This window comes from Miscanthus floridulus, chromosome 1 (assembly GCF_019320115.1).
Source record: "Miscanthus floridulus cultivar M001 chromosome 1, ASM1932011v1, whole genome shotgun sequence".
NCBI lineage: Eukaryota > Viridiplantae > Streptophyta > Magnoliopsida > Poales > Poaceae > Miscanthus > Miscanthus floridulus.
This window is the reverse complement of record NC_089580.1, coordinates 156,611,668-156,625,254: the sequence shown is the minus strand read 5'-3', so window position 1 is coordinate 156,625,254 and position 13,587 is coordinate 156,611,668. Positions and strand designations below refer to the sequence as shown.

The following is a 13,587-nucleotide window of genomic DNA, read 5'->3' as shown; positions in this document are numbered from 1 at the left end:
AGAGATAGCCGTTGGGCGCGAATGGCTAAACAATTTGAAAGGGACACGTGACGGTCAGGCTGCGACCAGACGCAGCGACCGGACATGTCCGGTCACCACACCGGATGCGTCCGGTGCACACGACCTGCGCGTCCGGTCGTCCCGCAGTCAGCCAAATAATGGAGCCAACGACTCTATTGTTTGGGGGTGTCTATAAATATCGTTTGGCCGGCTCAAGCTCACCCTCTTGGCCATTTGCATTGACATAGCAACCTTGTGAGCTTAGTCAAAGCCCTCCCACTCATCTCCATCATTGATTCATCATGTTTGTGAGATTGGGAGAGAATCCAAGTGCATTGCTTGAGTGTTTGCATCTAGAGGCACTTGGTATTCGTGTTTCGATGCGGGTTTGGCTTGTTACTCTTAGTGGTTGTCGCCACCTAGATGGCTTGGAGCAGCGAGGATCGTCGAGCGGAGGTTGGTGATTGTCTCCGGCTCCGATCGTGGTGATTGTGAGGGGTTCTTGTCCTTTCCTCGGCGAAGAGCCAAAAAGAACTCTAGTAAATTACTCGTGGCTTGTGTGATCCTCATCTTGTGTTGGTTGTGCGGCACCCTATTGAGGGTTTGGCATGTGATGCCAATTAGCGCGTGAACCTCCAAGTAAGTGAATCACCACAACGGAGACTAGCTTGTCGGCAAGCAAGTGAACCTCGGAGGAAAAATCATTGTGTCTTGATTGTCTCCTTAGTATTTATTGGTATTCACTCATTGGTCACTTGCCACAGCGGTATATCTCTCTACCACTCTCTTGTATTTCATTATACATTCACTTGGATAGAGCTAGTGGTAGTTAAGACTAGATAGTGTATCATTTAATTGTATTACTCTCACTAGGTTGATCACCTAGGTGTATGTTAGTGACATAGCTTTATTGTGATATACTAGAGATCATAGAAAATAGAATTGGGTAGGTGGCTTGCAACCCTAAGTATAGTGCTAGCACAAAATTCGCTTCGCCATCTTATTGACTAATCATTTGTCTTAGTGTTGTTGTATAAATTTTTAATAGGCTATTCACCCCTCAAGCCATTAGGACCTTTCAAGTGGTATCAGAGCCGTGGTCACCGTGATTTGAGGCTTAACAACCTTCGGTGTCAAAATGGCTCAAATCAACAACACCAAGAAGCCACCCCAATTTGATGGCTCCAACTATCTCTATTGGAAGGCTAAGATGACAATATATATCAAGTCAATCAATAGGAAAATTTGGAAAGTGGTGGAGACCAAGATTGAGATTGATGATGAAGAGGCTCCCACCGTCGCCGAAGAGATGCTACTCCAAAATAATGACATTGATCTTAGTGCCATCCATGATGGTTTGGATGAGAGAATATTTGAGCAAATCAAGAACATTGAGAGAGCTCATGAGGCCTCGACCGGTCTCCCTAACAGAGTGTCATGTCCCATTAATGCGCCAACCACTCCCGCGATATCAGCCGGACGATGGCTCGACACTGCGGAGCAGCTGACGAGACGGGAAGTCACGTCAATGCCATACTGTCCAGGACAGGACGGGGCAGGGGTTACCGGCCACTGTGCTCTGGTGCTGTGCCCACAACCAGCGCCCGCACTACACTGTGCCACCTAACCCCTGCCCCAAGAACAACGCGGCATGGGGAGTCAAGTCCGGGTCACAATAGCCTCGGAATCAGCGCATGGGACCAACTGCTCCTCCAAGCCTCGGCAATATACTTCAGGGTCTCGGTAACCTCAGGATTCGCTCCCGCCAAGCCTCCCACGATAGCTCGGCCTCAGCACCAACTGAGTCTCGGCTTCTCACGCAGTCAACACACAGTGACCGGCACATCGACTGCCATGCCCTGCTTCAAGCTAACACTAGAGCTCCCACGATGCACAGGATCGGATGTGACCAGCGCGTCCCCCCAGTACTTCAAGGATGGGACCACTCCATCGACCATGCCGCCACAGTAACAGGCTACAGGGCTCGGACATGCTGCCTCCGTTCGCACAACGCCACGTAGTTAGCACATGTATCACCCTTGTCCCCCCTTCAACTATAAAAGGGAGGGGCTAGGGCCATTTCTAGGGGGTCGGACATTTACGATTAGGCCTACGCCCACGTAATGAACTCACGCATAAACGCACGGACGAACACACGAGCTTCTTCACTGCTTGAGATCAACATCTCAAGCAATCCACGCCGCTCTGCGCAGAGACCTAGGACTAGCTCCCTCTCTCGCCCTTCTTGTAACCCCCTACTACGAGCATTTCGGTGCAAGGAATACAAGATCGATCTCTCAGACTAGACGTAGGGCACCCATTGCCTGAACCAATATAAACCTTGTGTCTCTTTGCATCACCATCTAGGATTGGGAACACGTAGTACAAATTTACTAGTTGGTTGAGGGCCCGCCAGTTCGAAACACCGACAGTTGGCGCGCCAGGTAGGGGCCTCTGCATGTCAGCTTCGTTGTCCCAACAAGTTCCGGATGGCAGACCCCATACGACCGCTACGTATCGGCATGGTGATCTGGTTCGGGAGCCTAGAGTTCATGTCTCTAGGATCTGAGTACGACATGGTACTTCTCACACCCCAAGCCCCACCGACCGATGACGACATCACACACCGGCAGCCCAGGCGACGCCAGGGCCACCGCCCTCGTCACGCCCACCAAGCACAACGCGGGCGGGATCACCCCAACACTGCGCAAACCCAGGGCGACACGCCACGCTCCGCCGGTATCCCATGCCTAGCTATTGGCACAAGGTCCCTGGTTGGGGACCTGTCTAGCCTGAGCCTGGACAAGGGAAAGACACCGGTGGCGTGCGGCGATGCCCCGTCATCAAACTCTGCCCTACCACCTCCTAAGGAGCCAACTTCGGTGGAGTAGAACTCGGCGATGGCACCATCCCCATACCCCTTCGAGTTGAGAAATGTCGCCGCCTCCTACGCTTACGCCTACGCTTTCGCTCACGCGGAGCCCTCAGGACGCCACCAGCGCTTCGCCCTCGACTTCGACACCACGACTTCGACCCACACCCACGCTGACTCCTTGGAGGAGGACAAGGTGTGGGCTAGAGCGGATTTCTTTGGACTCCATGACCCTGAAGCCATGCGTCGCTTCTTGGCCGCGAGCGACTACTGCTTTGGCTACTCCGACTCCGACGACGAAGGCACTTACGACCCCACTCATGAGTGTTTCCACATCGGGCTTGGGATGCCGAGAGCAGGCGAGGAGGACGAGGGGGCAGGCAACCATTCCCTGCTTCACCAGCGAGCGGGCGACGCCACACCTCCATGCGTTGTCCCGCCGGCAGCACGGAATGGGAACCTTGCCCCCGCACAACCTCAACGCCCGGACCTAGAACAGCTCTGTGAGCTTCAGGCCAAGGTCGAACAAGACCGACTCCTTCTACAGTAGCTCTGAGACACTCTCGAGCAGGAGCAGCGAGGTTGCGGCAATGGCGGAGGAGCCCGATGGAGGGCCCGTGATGTCTGCCACCGCATCAACAACGATGAAGGGAGCGAGCAACCCCCAATCTTCAATCGCGCTAGCCAGAACATCATGGCTACAGCGATGCTAGTCCGTATGATGCCCGAGCCCTCTACCATGGAGGGGCGACATGTCCACAGCGAGCTCTGGGATCTCCTCGAGACCGCCGTGGTGCAGCAGGCCGAGAGTTCCGCCTCCCGACGGCGCGGGGGCACCTCAGACCTTCCCACAGCACCGCCTCGGTAGGATAGGGAGGCCTCGGTTCATCCCGAGCCCACTCGGGCACCGACAATCAATAGGGTCCCCTTACTGCACGACTGCCTCGGCAACCAACATGAGGCATGGGGTGACCACGAGGTGGTCAGCAGGCGACGATGCCACGACAATGAGGGGCCCGCCCACGGCTACCATCTGCACTGGGGCAGCCGCTATGACAGTGGGGAGGACCGTAGCCCTTCTCCTGAACCGCCAGGCCCTCAAGTCTTTAGCAGGGCCATCCGCGGCGCACAGTTCCTAGCCCGGTTTCGCCAACCGGCCAACCTCATGAAATACAGCGGTGAAACCAACCCCGAGCTTTGGCTGGCCAATTACCGCCTGACTTGTCAGTTAGGCGACGCAGACGATGACCTACTCATCATCCACAACCGCCCCTTGCTCTTGTCAGACCCAGCGCGAGCCTGGCTCGAACACCTTCCTCCCTCATAGATCCACGACTGGCGTGACTTGGTCAGGGTCTTCGTCGGGAATTTCCAGGGCACATACGTGTGCCTCGGAAACTCCTAGGACCTTAAGAGCTATCGCTAGAAACCGGACGAGTCTCTCTGAGACTTCATCCGGCGCTTCTCCAAACAGTGCACCGAGTTGCCCAGCGTCTGCGACTCGGAGATTGTCTAGGCTTTCCTCTCTGGCACCACCTATTGAGACTTGGTCTGAGAGTTAGGCCAGAATGTGCCAAGCTTAGTCGCCGCTCTCCTCGACATCGCCACCAACTTCGCCTCAGGCGAAGAGGCTATTGGGGCCATCTTCCCCAACAACGACGCCAAGGGGAAGCGGAGGGATGAGGCCCCCGAGGCCTCGGCTCCCCACCTCCCCAAGAAAAAGAAAAAGGGTACCAGGGGAAGCAGGAGGTCCTCGGGGCCAATCTAGTCATAGCCATAGAGTGCAAGAATCCCCGAGGCCCCAGGGGCCCCAGGCTCTTCGACGACATGCTTAGGAAACCCTGCCCTTACCACCAAGGCCTGGTGAAGCACGCCCTCGAGGATTGCTCCATGCTCCGGTGTTACTACACCAAGCTCGGGCTCCCCGACGATGATGCCAAGAAGAGAGGCGCCGGCGACCAGGACAACGACAAGGACGACGGGTTCCCCGAGGTACACAATGCCTTCATGATCTTTGGTGGACCCTCGGCGTGCCTCACGGTGTGCCAGCGAAAGAGGGAACGTCGGGAGGTCTTCTCGGTTAAGGTGGCCACTCCCTGATACCTCGACTGGTCTCGGGAGGTGATCACCTTTGATCAGGATGACCATCTCTACCATGTTCTGAATCCTAGGCAGTACCCACTCGTTGTCGACCCGATCATTGGCAACACTCGACTCACCAAGATGTTGATGGACAGAGGTAGCAACCTCAACATCCTCTATGCCAACACCCTGGAGCTCCTGGAGCTTGACCGGTTGCAGCTCCGGGGTGACGCCACGCCTTTCCACGGCATCGTGCCAGGGAAACGCACACAACCCCTCGGGCGCATCGACCTGATCGTTTGCTTCGGCACCCCCTCCAACTACCACAAGGCGGTCCTTACCTTTGAGGTGGTTGGATTCAGGGGAACCTACCACGCCATCCTGGGGCGGCCATGCTACGCCAAGTTCATGGTGGTCCCCAACTACACCTACCTCAAGCTCAAGATGCTGGGTCCCAACGGCGCCATCATGATTGAATCCACGTACGAGCATGCATACGACTATGATGTCGAGTGCATCGAGTACGCCGAGGCTCTCATGGAGGCTGAGACCCTCATCGCCAACCTCGACCGGCTTGGTGGTGAGGCACCTGACTCCAAGCATCGTGCCAGGATGTTCGAGCCCACAGAGGCCATCACGCTTGTCCCAGTCGACCCTACCTGCCCTGACAACCGGGTGCTGAGGATCAGCTCCACCCTCGACATCAAATAGGAAGCCATGCTCATCGACTTTCTCCGCACGAATGCCGATATGTTCGCATGGAGTCCCTCGGACATGTTGGGCATACCAAGGGAGGTCGTCGAGCATGCCTTGGACATCCGGGCTAGCTCCAGACCGGTGAAGCAGCGCCTGCGCCGATTTGACGAGGAAAAGCGTAGGACCATCGATGAGGAGGTGCAGAAACTTTTGGTGGCCGGATTCATCAAGGAAGTATCCCATCTAGAGTGGCTAGCTAACCCTATGTTAGTCAAGAAGAAAAATGGGAAGTGGAGGATGTGTGTAGATTACACCGGTTTAAATAAAGCCTGTCCAAAAGTCCCCTTCCCATTACCTCAAATCGATCAAATTGTTGACTCCACTGTGGGATGCGAGACCCTGTCTTTCCTTGATGCGTATTCCGGTTACCATCAAATCAAGATGAAAGAGTCCAACCAGCTCGCGACTTCTTTTATCACACCATTCAGCATGTACTGCTATGTGACTATGCCTTTCGGCCTCAGAAATGCAGGGGCCACATACTAGCAGTGCATAACCCAGGTCTTTGGCGAGCACATCAGGCAAACCGTCGAGGCCTATGTGGATGACATCGTGGTCAAGTCCAGAAAGGCCGGGGATCTCGTCGATGACCTGAAGATAGCCTTCAAATGCCTTAGAGAGAAGGGCATCAAGCTCAACCCTGAGAAGTGTGTGTTTGGGGTCTCCCAAGGCATGCTCTTGGGATTCATAGTCTCAGAACACGGCATCGAGGCCAACCCAGAGAAGGTCTCAGCCGTGACCAGCATGGGACCAATCTGAGACCTCAAGGGAGTGTAGAGGGTCATGGGATGCCTTGCGGCCCTGAGCCGCTTCATCTCACGCCTTGGCAAAAAAGGCTTGCCTCTGTACCGCCTCTTGAGAAAATCCGAACGCTTTTCTTGGACCCCCGAGGCCGAAGAAGCCCTCACCAAGCTCAAGGCACTGCTCACCAATCCTCCCATCCTAGTACTACTGGCCAGGGACGAGGCCCTCTTACTCTACGTTGCTGCAACGACCCAAGTGGTCAGAGCGGCCCTGGTAGTGGAGAGGCAATAAGAGGGGCACGCTCTACCCATCCAACGACCTATTTACTTCATCAGCAAAGTGCTCTCCGAGACCAAAACATGCTACCCCCACATCCAGAAGCTGATCTACGCCGTAGTCTTGGCTCAGCGCAAGCTGCGTCACTACTTCGAGTCCCACCCAGTAACCGTGGTGTCGTCTTTCCCCTTGGGAGAGATAATCCATAACCGGGAGGCCTCGGGTAGGATAGCCAAGTGGGCCATTGAACTCATGGGGGAAGCCTTGACTTTTGCGCCTCAAAAAGCGATTAAGTCTCGGGTCTTAGTCGATTTTGTGGCTGAGTGGACCAACACCCAACTGCCACCTGCTCAAATTCAGATGGAGTGCTGGACCATGTACTTCGATGGGTCCCTAATGAAGACCAGGGCAGGCACGGGTCTGCTCTTCATCTCGCCCCTCAGAGTACACATGCGCTACATGGTTCAGCTCCACTTCGCCGCCTCCAACAACGTAGCCGAGTACGAAGCTCTCGTCAACGGCTTGCAGATCGCCATCGAACTTGGAGTACGGCGTCTCGACATCTGGGGTGACTCATAACTCATCATCGATCAAGTCATGAAGGAGTCAAACTGCCTCGACCCCAAAATGGAGGCGTACTGCAAGTTGGTACGTCGCCTAGAAGACAAGTTCGACGGTCTTGAACTCAACCACATCGCGCGAAAATACAACGAGGCCGTGGATGAACTGGCAAAGATGGTGTCGGCATGGGCTCCGGTCCCCCCGAACGTCTTTACCAGAGACCTCCACAAACCTTCCATTGACTACGCCTTGGCAGTGGAAGAGGGCCCATTGGCCGAACCCACCGCAGGGCTCAACGCCTCCTCTGCCGCCGAGACTCCTTTGGCCGAGCCTGAGGTCATGGAAGTCGACACGGAGCCTCCCGAGACCGACCAGGACATAGACTGGCAAGTCCCGTTCCTTGATTGGCTCACTCGGGGAAAGCTTCCTACAGACAGGACCAAAGCCCGACGGCTTGCGCGACAAGCCAAAACTTACGTCCTCTGCAATGGCAAGTTGTACAGGCGAAGTCCATCTAGCGTCCTCCAACGATGCATCACCACCGAGGAAGGCCAGGCCCTACTTTGGGACTTGCATGCGGGGGCCTGCGGGCACCATGCGGCGCCTCGAACGCTCATCGGAAATGCCTTCCGCCAAGGGGTCTACTGGTCGACGGCGGTTGCTGACACCACCAAGTTAGTACGCTCCTGCGAGGGATGCCAGTACTATGCGCGGCAGACGCACCTCCCGACCCATGACCTCCAAACCATCCCCATTACATGGCTGTTTGCCGTGTGGGGGCTCGACATGGTCGGGCCTCTGTAGAAGGCCACCGGGGGCTACACCCATCTGCTAGTAGCAATCGATAAGTTCTCCAAATGGATCGAGGCTCGCCCGATCAATCAAATCAAATCCGAGCAAGCGGTGCTATTCTTCACTGACATTCTTCACTGACCTCCTCCTCCTGGGAGTGCCGGGCTGCTTGCCAACGCCCTGGGCACCGTCTCCCTGATGTCAGGGAGATGGTCCAGGGGACCTCGCCCCATCTCGCCCTCGTCATCTCCATCCAAAGCGTTCGTCGACAGTGACGGCGACGGGGATGCCTCCAACGGGAGACCGTCCTACCTTTGCTGCCAGCGGTGCTTCTCTAGTCCCTCGCGTGCGAGGATTTTCCTCGTACGCTTTGCCTCCTTGGCGTCCTTCCGCCTCTTCTACGCCTCGGCGTGCGCCCGGTTCACCACCCACCGCGCTACGTCCTTGGGAACAGGCGGTGGGGAGGCTCGTACGTCCCTCATGCCCTGTAGGAACGGTGAACACAAATAAAGGACCAAAAAATAGTAAGGAACGAGAGGCCTCGGGGGTCGCAGTAGCGTGTGACTTACCAAAGAAAAGTACCCCCGCGGCAGGCGCATCGCGATAGGGGCCAGACCACCGCTCCTCAGCTTCCCATCCACCGTCTCCCTCACCCGACATAGAATCTCCTCATCGGGGAGGGTGGAGGCGGACATTCGGATGCCTTCGATCGGCTCATCCGGTCTCATCTCAAATAGGCGCCACCGCCGAGCCATCAGCGGCAGCACCCTCTGATGGTGGAAGGCCGCCATGACCACAGCCGCCGTGAGGCCACGGCCACATAGCCTCTCTAGTCCCTCTAGGAGCGGCTGCAGCTTGGGCTAATCCTCCTTCGGGATGCCATACCTCCACTTCTCTAGACAGCTCTCCATGATCCGCCCGGTGTAAGGAGGAAGCCCACCGTCGTCGTTGCGGAGGTAGAACTAGCTGGTGTACCAGCGGCGATTGGTCAAGGCGAGCTAGGCCAGGATGTAAAGGTGCTGCTGATCCTGGTGCACTTGGAGAGTGCAGTCGCCGGCCCTCACCGCCCTCCTCACGCCCGTCGTGCCTGTCGGCTTGGTGGTATGCCCCGCCTGGAAGAGGTGGAGCCACAACTCACAATGGGGAGCAATCCCCAGGTACCCCTCACAGACGGCGACGAAGATGGCCGCCTGCGCGATGGAGTTAGGGTTGAAGTTGTGGAGCTCCACGCCATAGTAGTGTGGGAGCGCCCGCATGAATCGATCCACCGGCAAGCCGAGGCCGCGCTCGTGAAAGGACATGAAGCTCACGACGTAGTCGTCGCGTGGCCATGGCTCCAGCTCGCCCAATGGAGTGATCCACTCTGGCCTGTTGGGGTCGGTAACCGAGCAAAGAAGTCCGCCATCGATGAGCGACTGAAGCGTCTCCACGGTGACGTTGGACTGACCCCAAGAGTCCACCTCAACGACAATGGCGCTAGCCATGGGTGCGACAGAGAATACGACTACAACGGTGAGCCTCTCTCGCTCTCTCTACCTAGCCTCTCTCTCTCCTTCTCCCTGGCGCTCTCTGTTCTAGCAATGGCGCAAGGGCGGCAAAGGCGAATGCAGGCAAGGTAAGGAGGAGAGGGGCGAGGCTTATTGCGTATTTATGCAGGAAGGAGGTGAAACAGGTGGGCGATGAAATCGGGAAAGTTTCCCCTAGATCTGACACAGTTAATCTAGATCCTATTTTACCACCCACGTACCCACCTTTCCCTCATTAATCGCGTGAACAGTTATGCTCCATCCGCTAACACTGCATTGTGTCCGACCGCTGTAGTGGAAAATTGCCTCAAAAGGCGCGCCTGCTATTGTCGAACTGATGGGGGGAGGGAATATCCCCCACCCGATTCCTTTCAGACAAAGGAACTAGGCGCCGAGCCCGCTACGGTCCAGGGGTTCGAAGGCTGGGCCCCCGAGGGTTTCGACAGCCACCCCAGGGCAAAAGAGTCAAGGACGACTATGGGCGAGCCCATACGGGGCCGAGACCCAAGCAAGCGAAATGCTTGGGACACCCTAAGTCGTGTTCGAGACCGGTAGGGACGTCTCCGAATGGGATCCCACCATAGGGAGGCACCGAGCCATTGGGGCCCAGCGAATGGCCCCGGCACCCACTAGAGAAACCCTCTGGTACTCTTGGAGTGCGTCTCTGGACTACTAACCGACCCCTAGCAAACGGGGCACGGGCCTCCACTCAAACTTACCTGATAACAGCTCACCGGAAGTGCCACCGCTCGCGCCCATCGAGGGTAGCCTGGCATATTCCACCCCTCCTTCCGAACAAAAAGGAAGCGCGAGGGTCATACAAAAAGCTAGGGGAACCTGACGGCCCTCTCGCTTCGTGCAGAGGCTAAGGGGCTCTTCCTACAACCTTGCCGAGACCCAGCGATCCAGGCTCACACTCGAGGGGGCTCGACAAGCAACCCCTCCTTCCAAACAAAAAGGTTGCGCGAGGGTCGTACAAAAAGCTAGGGGAACCCCTGACGGCCCTCTCGCTCCGTGCAGAGGCTAGGGGGCTCTTCCTGCAGATATGCTAAGACCCCACGACCCAGGCTCGCACCCGAGGGGGGCTCGGCAAACAAACCCTCACGCGCGAGGGGCGTACAAAAAGCTAGGGGAACTCCTGATCGCCCTCTCTCTCCATGCAGAGGCTCGGGGGCTCTTCCTGCAACTTTGCCGAGACTTAGTGACCTAGGTTCGCACTCGAGGGGGCTCGGCAAACAACCCCTTCGTCCGAATGAAAAGGATGCACGAGGGTCAAACAAAAAGCTAGGGGGACCCCTAACCGCCCTCTCGCTCCGTGCGGAGGCTCGAGGGCTCCTCCTACACCCAAGACAAAGACAAACGACCCAAGTCCGCACTTGAAGACTCGAAAAAACGCGATAAAAGGACATTGAGCCCATTACGGTCCAGGGGTTCGAAGGCTAGGCCCCCGAGGGTTTCGACAGCCGCCCTAGGGCAATAGAGTCAGGGACGACTATGGGTGAGCCTACGCATGGCCAAGCCCCGAGCAAACGATTGCTCGGGACATCCTAAGTCGTGTCCGAGACCGGCAGGGAGGTCTCCAAATGGGATCCCACCGTAGGGAGACACCAAGCCACCGGGGCCCAGCGAACGGCCCCGGCACCCACTAGAGAAGCCCTCTGGTACTTTTGGAGTATGTCTCTAGACCGCTAGCTGACCCCTATCAATGGGGCACGGGCCTCCACTTAGACTTACCCGATAACAGCTCACCGGAAGTGTCACCGCTCGCGCCCACCGAGGGTAGCCTGGCATATTCCACCCCTCCTTCCGAGCGAAAAGGAAGCACGAGGGTCACACAAAAAGTCAGGGGAACTCCTGATCACCCTCTCACTCCGTGCAGAGGCTCAGGGGCTCTTCCTGTGATCTTGCCGAGACCCCATGACCCGAACTCGCACTTGTGGGCTCGGCGAATATGATAAAATCCCTCGCTCAACGTGAGAAAAAGACCCTGGAGGAATGAATCCACTCCCCCAGGGCCTCGGGGGCTACACCCCGTGGGTGCACTCGCGCGCACCCACCAAGGCCTCAAAGTACGAAACACTATCCTGCCAGGAGCTACCGCAAGTCAAGCCTCGTCAAAACCTCAAGAAGAGCACTCACGCTCTCCCTGAGGCTCGGGGGCTACTGTTGGGTACCATAAAACGGGGTACCCCGAGCATATACCGATAGAATCACTTAAATCCCATCAAAATCAAAGCCAAGAGATGAACCATTGGCTAATCCCTAGCCTTGTCCGAGGCCATTGGCTCTCTGTCTCGCTCGAGGCCTCGCACGGGAGGCCTCGGATGGTCTACCAAATCTCTGCCTCGCTCGAAGCCTCGCACGAAAGGCCTCAGATGGGGAACCGATTCTCCATCTCGCCCGAGGCCCCGCGCATAAGGCCTCAGATGAGATGTCGATTCTCCATCTCGCCCGAGGCCCCTCGTGTAAGGCCTCGGACGAGAGGCCGATTCTCCACCTCGCCTGAGGCCCCTTGTGTAAGGCCTCGGACGAGAGGCCGATTCTCCGCCTTGCTCGAGGCCAGCTCAGCAATAACCCATCGCCCCTGCCTCGACCGGTCTCCCTGACAGAGTGTCATGTCCCATTAATGCGCCAACCACTACCGCGATATCAGCTAGATGATGGCTCGACACTGCGGAGCGACCGATGAGACAAGAAGTCACATCAACGCCATACCGTCCAGGATAGGACAGGGTAGGGGTTACCGGCCACTGTGCTCTGTTGCTGTGCCCACGACCAGTGCCCGCACTACACTGTGCCACCTAACCCCTACCCTAGGAACAACACGGCGTGGGGAGTCAAGTCCGGGTCACAATAGCCTCGAAATCAGCGCACGGGACCAACTGCTCCCCTAAGCCTCAGCAATATACTTCAGGGTCTCGGCAACCTCGGGATTCACACCCACTGAGCCTCCCACGATGGCTTGGCCTTGGCACCAACTGAGTCTCAGCTTCTCACACAGTCAACACATAGTGACCGGCACGTCGACCGCCACACCCTGCTTCAAGCTAACATTGGAGCTCCCACGACGCACAGGATCAGATGTGACCGATGCGTCCCCCCAGTACTTCAAGGACGGGACCACTCCATCGACCATGCCACCACAGTAACAGGCTACAGGGCTTAGACATGCCGCCTCCGTTTGCATGATGCCGCGTAGTTAGCACATGTATCACCCTTGTCCCCCCTTCAACTATAAAAGGGAGGGGCCAGTGCCGTTTCTAGGGGGTTGGACGTTTATGATTAGGCCTACGCCCACGCAACGAACTCATGCATAAATGCATGAACGAACACATGAGCTTCTTCACTGCTTGAGATCAACATCTCAAGTAATCCACGCCGCTCCGTGCAGAGACCTGGGACTAGCTCCCTCTCTCGCCCTGCTTGTAACCCCCTACTACGAGCATTTCGGTGCAAGGAATACAAGATCGATCTCTCAGACTGGGCGTAGGGCACCCATTGCCCGAACCAGTATAAACCTTGTGTCTCTTTGCATCACCATCCGGGATTGGGAACACGCAGTACAAATTTACTAGTTGGTTGAGGGCCCGCCGGTCCGAAACACCGACAATGACAGTGTGCCGAAGATGTTCCATAGGCTTCAAGTACTTGTCAATGATCTCAAAGAGTTGGAGAAGAGGTGAAGGACAAGGACTTCTCCCATAAGTTCTTGAGATGCTTACCCTTAAAATTTGGTACATTGGTCACTATTCTAGTAAGGAGTGGTTTGGACACCCTGACACCAAACTAAGTATTAGGAGATATAATGACCGATGACACATATAGAGATGATGATGAGAAGGATGAAAAGAAGGATAAGAAAGATGAGAAAAAGGATGACAAGAAGAAGAGTGTGGCATTCAAGGCCACATCATCCAAGGGCAAGGCAAAGCAAGATAGATCAAGTGAAGATGATGGTTCATGGGATGATGATGATGA

General features: G+C 56.3%; 1 protein-coding gene across 1 annotated transcript; it reads left to right on the top strand.

Moving 5' to 3' along the window:
- Positions 1-4,762: 4,762 nt before the first annotated feature.
- LOC136465998 (uncharacterized) lies at positions 4,763-5,665 on the top strand. The gene is made up of 3 exons (XM_066464522.1): positions 4,763-4,864; positions 5,012-5,251; positions 5,360-5,665. Exons 1-3 carry the CDS (start codon positions 4,763-4,765, stop codon positions 5,663-5,665), a joined length of 648 nt encoding a protein of 215 aa, XP_066320619.1.
- Positions 5,666-13,587: the final 7,922 nt, after the last annotated feature.

Bases quoted from the DNA above. Each gene is read 5' to 3' on its own strand.
- LOC136465998 (XM_066464522.1), top strand. From the start codon at position 4,763: ATGCTCCGGTGTTACTACACCAAGCTCGGGCTCCCCGACGATGATGCC. The intron at 4,865-5,011 runs GTACACAATGCC...ACCTTTGATCAG, and splicing joins AGGACGACGGGTTCCCCGAG to GATGACCATCTCTACCATGT. The intron at 5,252-5,359 runs GTTTGCTTCGGC...TGCTACGCCAAG, and splicing joins TCGGGCGCATCGACCTGATC to TTCATGGTGGTCCCCAACTA.